Source organism: Bremia lactucae, linkage group LG10 (assembly GCF_004359215.1).
Source record: "Bremia lactucae strain SF5 linkage group LG10, whole genome shotgun sequence".
In the NCBI taxonomy this organism is placed as follows: domain Eukaryota; phylum Oomycota; class Peronosporomycetes; order Peronosporales; family Peronosporaceae; genus Bremia; species Bremia lactucae.
The window spans coordinates 5,410,187-5,417,714 of NC_090619.1; the positions used below are offsets into that span (position 1 = coordinate 5,410,187).

The following is a 7,528-nucleotide window of genomic DNA, read 5'->3' on the forward strand; positions in this document are numbered from 1 at the left end:
TGCGCTCCTGCAATCCCGACTCCTCAGTGGTCGATGCAGAACTCATGCGTCTCTCACGCTGGTTCTTGCCATCGCCCTTTGGGAAGGGAGTCCTCTTTATGGGTATTTTTGCCCCAGCAGGGAACCTGGCATAGCAGCGAGCCATCATATGGCCGCGCTTACCGCATTTATAGCAGACCACGTCTGCATTGCCCAACTCCATGGGAGTGGCATCTGACCTCTCGGCCGACGGCTTATATTAAGCTGTCGCCGAGGCACTGTTGTAGGATTGCACCTCAACTAAGGCAATTTGGATTGCCTCTTCCATCGTCGACGGCACCTTTATAATATGGCCTGTCGCGATGGGCCATGCCGTAGTCCGTTCATAAACGTGGGCACCTTAATGTGCTCCGGAATTGGACCTACGGTTATGGACGCCGACAGCGAGTGCAACTCTTGCACATACTCTTGCAGAGATCGCTTCGCCTGTCGCGCTCCAAAGAAGCACGTCTGAAGCAACACTACGTTGTTCGGCGGCTGGTATATGGCGCGAATCTTCATCTTAAAGATCGCCCATGTAGGGAACGCCTTTCTGTCCGCTATAAGCGCCGAGTAAGTTCACTCTGAGGCCTTAACGCGCAGATGCGACATGGCGTACGACACCATCCGGCTGTCGTCCTCGATAAGCTGCGCGACACTGCATTGCTCCACGGCTAACAGCCAGTGAACAATCGTGTGCGCTGCAGTACCATCGAACTTAGGCGGGTCTATCCGGATGGGACTCGGCTGATGCGGCCGGGCAGAGAGCATCTCAAGTGTCCTGTTGAGAGCCTCGCTCGGAGCCTGCTCATGCCTCAGTTCATCCTGAGTCTGAGTGATGGACTCCGCCGCAGCATGGCTCTGTGCCTCGGACGCGGCTCTCCGCTATCCAAGCACGAATGCCTCAAACTGCTCCAACTGAGCAACATGCTCGTGACGACTGCCCAAGAGTCTGGCGAGGGCTTGTTCATCAAGACCCTGCGCCAAGTGCCCTGCCGCCTCCCGATGATATTCGGAGAGGTGGGGGAAACGAGCCCAATAGATGTTGAGGCTCATCCTCACGTACACACGCAGAGATGCGGGTCGTTGGAAGGACTTCAAGTGCTAGCAAGTGTTGGCGGGCACGTCTTAATGCGGCCACGCTCTACTTAAGCACACAATCTAGTACAGCGAGGAAGCGGTTAGACCGTCTACTCTCGTGTGGTGTGAGGTAGTTGTGGTGGGCTCCTTAGCGACCTCGCCCAATGCACTAAGTACTCTAGTAAAGTGTCGTCACGGGAGCGGTTGTCCGACTCCTCGTGCGCACTTACCAAGTAGGAAGCAGGTTTCAGACTGATTTATATTATATCGTATTAAATATAAATACCTATATTTATTAAATTAAAAATGTCATTCCTGTAGATAACACTAATATGAATGGCGAGCGTATCTTTCTAGATACCTCGGGTAACGGATGGCGCTAGCCGTCATTCCTCCTAATGTGAATGCACCTATGTGCATCACATTTAAAAGGGTTGGTCACGAATGTGAACCACACCCGTGTGGTGAGTCTAAAAAATTGCTTAATTTAAGTATTTGACCATCCCGTTTGTACCCCAAGTGTGCTTAACGGGGACTGTGTAACATTAGGGCAACTTTAACCCTAAAACAAGAGAAGTATACAGAAAGGACTCATGTAACTCCAATCTATAAGCTGTCAGCTGTCACTAATTCTTCAGCTTCGAAAGCTTGAGATTGCATGGAATCATGTCAATTTTACAAAAAGTTGCACTCGTGCAAAAACAATGCACAGGGCATCGGCTTCTCACTGTACCATTATAAAGAACGAAGACGCTTTATTTGGATGTAAGGGTCATAATGGTCCGTTTCAAGAGCGATTTGCATCTTCGTCTTCGGTATATTTAATAGTATAGACTACTAATGCGTCCCCTTTGCTGTTCTTTTCGTCGTGCTTCGGGCTCATCTAAAACCTGCTTAACTCCAAGTCATTGATGTTTGTTGACCTGGGCGTTTTCTAAATCCAGCAATTACCCTTTATTTCGTCAAATTGCCAAACCCATATGAACAGCTGGCTGCAATGTCTTACCCACTGTGGTTCAAGCCACAATATTATACGCTGTCTAAAGAATTTCAAGCGCAAAATGTATTTTTTGGGTTTTGCGAATGGCGGACAAACATCGTGTTCGAAACGTGGGATGAAGCATAGAGTCCGACCTTTTTGTGCGAAACATGCGTAATCCGACGATAGAAGCCATCTTATGACATTTGTATATTTTTAAACTGTTGCGTTGTATTTGTCAACAACTCGCCTTTGCTTTGCCACGAACATTTTGCATGGAGTGCAAGTCATTGCAGCAGCTGCTTCATTCACTATGGCCAATTTGGTAATGCCCTCCTCTTCGCTCGCACATGATGCGCTTTTTGATAGCTCGCTTATACAAATCCGTGCTGAAGTACTCTTCACATCGTTAATCTCTGGCTGCCTTCCAAACCAACGCGCATCTCAAGAAAGTTAGCACCTTCGGCATGCAGCTTCGAGGAATTATCACAACGCTTTCACTCGCAGCGCTTACTACCGAGGCTTCGGTGCTTGTAACAATTTTCAACGCGTGTAGTGAAAATGTGGAATTGTTTGATAACGTAGTTATCGAAACGATTACGCCAGGGTTCGCGACAACTCGCGTACTCCCCGAGGGTTTTGCAGGCATGTTTCGCAACGGTGTCAACCCTCAAGCCACTCGTACGCTTTTTAAATTCTTTGAGCTAGTGCATCATCTTTCGCCAATTAACCTTTTATTGTTTCTACTTGCCAGTGGCTCAGTTCTCTGTCGCTGGTGGCGCTTTATTGTACAACATCGGTATCGTTCCCACGGGCAACGTTGGTGTGCGTACTTTCCGAATGATGCGTGTTTAACTATATTGTTACTAATTTAAACATCTCGATGCAGCCTGGTTACTGTAGCTCATGGGAAGAATGCAAGGCCGTGACAGGAGGTACGGGATTCAACACGCCCATGCAAATTGCTCCATGGGGATGCACGACTGTCACTTGCCTTCAAGACGGCTGCGCAGATGCATGTCTGTTTCCTACGAACGACTTGAAGACGCATATGTGTGTCGACTCGACTGCCGTTGCATTGACATTCTGTCCAGAGGGTAGCACAGGCTTACCGCTGTCGGATCTTAACCCCGCGCAAGTGCCAAAGCAGCCTGAAATATATAACGCCGACCCGAATGCTGCTTTACCAACTATTGAACCTGCAATGACTCAATTGCCTACCGAGGCCTATGATTCGCAAGCTTATGCGAATGTCGATGCGACGCCTCCTCTTACAACTCTAAACTCTCAGCTTCCTACTGAGCCCTTGATAAAGGTCTCTCTGCCACCTTTAAACCCTGTCGCCGTCACGACGCTAGCGACTACCCAAGACCCTTCCAAATGCTCGATGGATGAGCCACTACCCGTTTCTCCGGTGCCGACCCCGGCGCCTAGCAATCCTACAGTCCCTACAAATGCTCCGATTGCGCCGCACGCCTTAGTCTCTAGCACTGGACAAGGATCGCACTCGAATTCGAATGGAACGTCGACAAATACCAAGCAAAAGGCAGCCACGACGGATTTAGTCAATGACTTTGATGCAAAAAAGACTTCCAATACGTCATCTCCAGTGGCTCAGACTACGTATTCGGTCTCCTCACCGGCGTCCAACAAAGGCGAATCCTTGGAATCCGTAAGCACGCAATCGAGCTCTGGAGCAAAGACGGGTGCAGCTACGTATGCTGTATCGATTCTGGGATGCTGTGCGATACTTGCTGTTGTCGCTGTCGCTGCGGTCGCTCGCAAGAAAAAGAACGAGCTAGATGCGATGGCAGTTAGAGACGAGGACTTGATGACGCCTGTGACCCAAATCAATGTGCTCTAATACTGTAGGCACATTATAAACGCGCCACTGTCAATAGCACACCACCCCATGGATGCTATATCAGCAAGACAGTGTCCAGATTGGTATAAGGATTGATGTCGAGTATGTACTAAAATCGTATTGTTCAATTTCGTTCATGTTTTTAATCTTATCGTTTTACTAGAAAATAAAATGCTAAGACGGCGCGAGCACGTCTTACAGCAAGATGACGATTGTGGCAGCTCGAAATTTAATCTTGTAGCGTAGTAATATTCGCTGATACTAATACGCTTTTTTGGAGGAACAAGTTTGCCTAATCACCTAAAAGGTTTAAAGGTTGGATCAATTTTTAGCTAAAAAGTCTAGCAAATGCCTATGTAAATGTGTTTCGAATTAATGTGGCTTATATTAGAGTGAGCAAATAACATTCGCAGCATATGATTAAAAAATTAGGGAACCGGTGTAGCTATATCTTGAAAAACAATATATTGGAAAGCAACAAATGGTTGCAATCATTAGACGACACAGGTATTTTGACGTATCGAGTCGATCCAGGGACCCTTAAATACATTTAGAAGTGAAAATATTTTATGTGACATTTTATTAAAATACAGACAACGGCTCCCGAAAAAACAATTTTTGTTATGATCATTCTGAAAGGCTCTAAATAAAAGAGCAGCTATCCGGACCCCTCCCCGTCTGCTTGTTTTAATTGAATAAAGACTCATTTTACTGCATCCTAATAGCAACAATTATTTCTTTAGAAACGTCTTTAGGTGGCCCTTTTGGCTTTTTGGTGCATTATGCCCCTCAACCACTTCATGAAATCGCTATGTCACACACCATTACTATCCACATGAGAGAAAAATAACGGGTGTGCACATCAGGAACCGTGTTTTCGTTCGGCGATGTTAAATGTACTATTTTTAACAGGTGAGAAAAGGCCAAGAGCGCCCGCACATGATCCGCAAGTCATAAAAAGAGCGATAAAAAGGGCAGCAAATTATTTTTTTTGGCTAGAAGCAGCTCCCTATAAATATGATTATAATCTAGTCAATATTACCCTTTTTATAATGAAGCTGCTGTTTCCGCTATGTGCGATCATAAAATTTAATATCATTTGATGATCACAATCTCAATTTAATCAGCTCCATGCTATACCGTTGTGCTTCAATTCAAAATTGCAACCAGGAATTACCGGCATACTATAATAAATAAAATATTGAACCAAACAAGATTTTTAAGACGTCTAGGCGTAATATTGGTAATTTGATTATTGGTGAAAAACAAGCGTACACTGGCTTGTACGATGTTGCACCTAGGATGGCTCACAATTATGTCGGGTATTGCGCTGCTAGTAAGTGGAATTGAAGAGGCGTCAAAATTCAAAGCAAATGCCCAAGAGCATGGGCTAATGATACGATTCACATCGTTAACAGCTGATCAAGAGCGACGTCTTGCTGAGGAGAGATCTATAGGCGCTTCACTGGTGGATAAACTTACTGAACTCGTGGACGCCTTTCAGGACTCGGCAATTGGCCGTTTTGTAAAACGTTTCCGGGTGACGAATAAAAACTCGACAAATCTGGGGGAGAATGCCGGCCAAGTCGTTAACGTTTACGAGGCTGGAACGGTGTCATCAAAGCCTTTACAAAGCGAACCCTTCAGGAAATGGGCCAACTCTATCAACAATTATCTTTAGGGCGACCTATTATGCTGGCGATGACTTTATCATCCAAGGGCTGTCAAAGGCTTGTGAAGCTGATGTGTTTCTTCGCATGCTAACAGATCTACGGTCACGCGCTGAATGTTTATGCAACTAAAATTCGAACGGGGCCAACGCAATTAATAGTGTATCCAGCTTTCGAGGTTCTTAGCAGAGGACAGAGTCGTTTAATACGAGAGCGGTTTGAATCGTTTGATTGTTTTATTCCAATTATCTCCAATCAATCATAAAAATATGCAAAACTCGGATCCCCCCCTCCGACAGCATCATCAGATTGTAATATGCTGACACGAACTACTGGTGTGCTGACTTAGATTCGGTCGAGCTCTCAGAATTAATCAATACCACCTTCGTTTTCATGGTGCTTCTATTTTTAAATGTTATGGTACATGTAATTCAGCCGGCACTTTTTTAACTGTGTTGGAGCTGAGAGAAATGTGCAGAGCCGTCAACGTTAAGCATCCACAATCTGACTACTTAAGAAAATGGGGGCCTCTAAAAGGAGTGTTACTGCTTCGACTGGACCTAATACAGTTGCCTAAGCCATTGCATAAAGCGAGAGAGCTTTCTACCTTAAAGTTGCCTTCATTCCTGTTGCCAGATCTTTTAATATGTTTTACAACCATGGCATTTCTCTGCAGCATGGCATGAGCCGCCATAGTAGCTTTTGAGCATCAGCACGAGACGCAGTTCAAAAAAGTTTGAGACTTGATCAAAGAAATATCAAACCATTTCTACTTTGTACAAGTGGCACACTGTACCATCTTGTCAAAATAGTAAAATACTAACCAGCCGTGTCATGTCGAGCTCCAGCCCCACCCCATTAGTTCTCGAGAGTCCAGAGGCGCTTGCACGATTAAATGCTACTATTTCTGGAGAGCGTAATACTCGCGGTATTCCTTCTGCTGTTTTTGTGGTGCGAACTTTGTACATATCGGTGGAGTATTGTTAAAACCACTTATAAGTTTCTTCGGTAGGATTCTGTCGAGGTATTTATGGAAGCTTGTGGCGTATCCACTATTGAGCCGCTAGTCGGGGCATTGCAGCAAATGTACAGCAAATACAAATTTATGGAGACGAGTTTGCAAAAGAATCGTGAGACGTTTAAACGAAAGATCCCGGACACTCAGAAGGATTTAGATATGGTGCGGCATTTGGTGGCAAAGAAGGATGAAGGCGAGACGCTTCAGACGCACTTCAGTCTAGCCGACAACGTTTACGCCAAAGCCTCGGTGGACTGTCAAATCGGCAAGGTCTGCATCTGGCTAGGAGCACAAGTTATGGTCGAGTACCCCTACGGAGAGGCCCAAGAGCTCCTGGAATCAAACGTTGCTTCGGCCACAGAGAAGCTGGTACTACAATTTGAGTCTTTTGAGCTTTAAAACGATCTGACATTATTGTTTTTGGTGTCGGAAGGCCCAAATTGAAGAGGATCTGTCGTTTTTGCGTGACCAAATTATCACGACCGAGGTCAACATTGCGCGTATATTTAATCATGACGTACGCCGCCGCCGTCAGGAGAAAGATAACATGCTAGCGGTAGAGTTAGAAGCAAAGTGAGCTACAACATTAAGCTCATTTTGCGGCTATTCAGGTAAAATGTGCTGTTTTGGAACGATATAAGATAAAATTACTTATCATTTTCCGACTTTTGCTTTTGGCCTTCCTTACCAATTAAACGAGATTTCGTGTCCTTATTATTATCACTTTTATGTGGGAGTTTCCAAAACAGCGTCCACAAAGTTATTTTAATACACTAAATAGTTGCGCTTGTCTAGTGTGATCCAAGTGTAACGGAATGTAATCGTTATATGAAATTAACACTCATTGGTTGTCAATTTCTATATCATCTAAAAGGTAGATAATATTTGGAGGATATAAC

At 45.2% G+C, this 7,528-nt stretch overlaps 3 protein-coding genes across 3 annotated transcripts; all 3 read left to right on the forward strand.

Annotated features, from left to right (window-relative positions):
* Positions 1 to 2,522: 2,522 nt before the first annotated feature.
* Positions 2,523 to 4,078, forward strand: CCR75_008856 (uncharacterized protein). Its single transcript, XM_067966903.1, has 3 exons — positions 2,523 to 2,758; positions 2,832 to 2,902; positions 2,967 to 4,078. The coding sequence occupies exons 1-3, from the start codon at positions 2,545 to 2,547 to the stop codon at positions 3,939 to 3,941; spliced, it is 1,260 nt and encodes a 419-aa protein (XP_067818716.1). The 5' UTR covers positions 2,523 to 2,544; the 3' UTR covers positions 3,942 to 4,078.
* Positions 4,079 to 5,256: 1,178 nt separating this feature from the next.
* CCR75_008857 (uncharacterized protein) lies at positions 5,257 to 5,622 on the forward strand (the record flags this gene model as incomplete). Its single annotated transcript, XM_067966904.1, has 1 exon — positions 5,257 to 5,622. One exon carries the CDS (start codon positions 5,257 to 5,259, stop codon positions 5,620 to 5,622), a length of 366 nt encoding a protein of 121 aa, XP_067818742.1.
* An 823-nt stretch (positions 5,623 to 6,445) lies between these two features.
* Positions 6,446 to 7,296, forward strand: CCR75_008858 (uncharacterized protein; the record flags this gene model as incomplete). Its single annotated transcript, XM_067966905.1, has 3 exons — positions 6,446 to 6,562; positions 6,624 to 6,998; positions 7,063 to 7,296. The coding sequence occupies 3 exons, from the start codon at positions 6,446 to 6,448 to the stop codon at positions 7,204 to 7,206; spliced, it is 636 nt and encodes a 211-aa protein (XP_067818806.1). The 3' UTR covers positions 7,207 to 7,296.
* Positions 7,297 to 7,528: the final 232 nt, after the last annotated feature.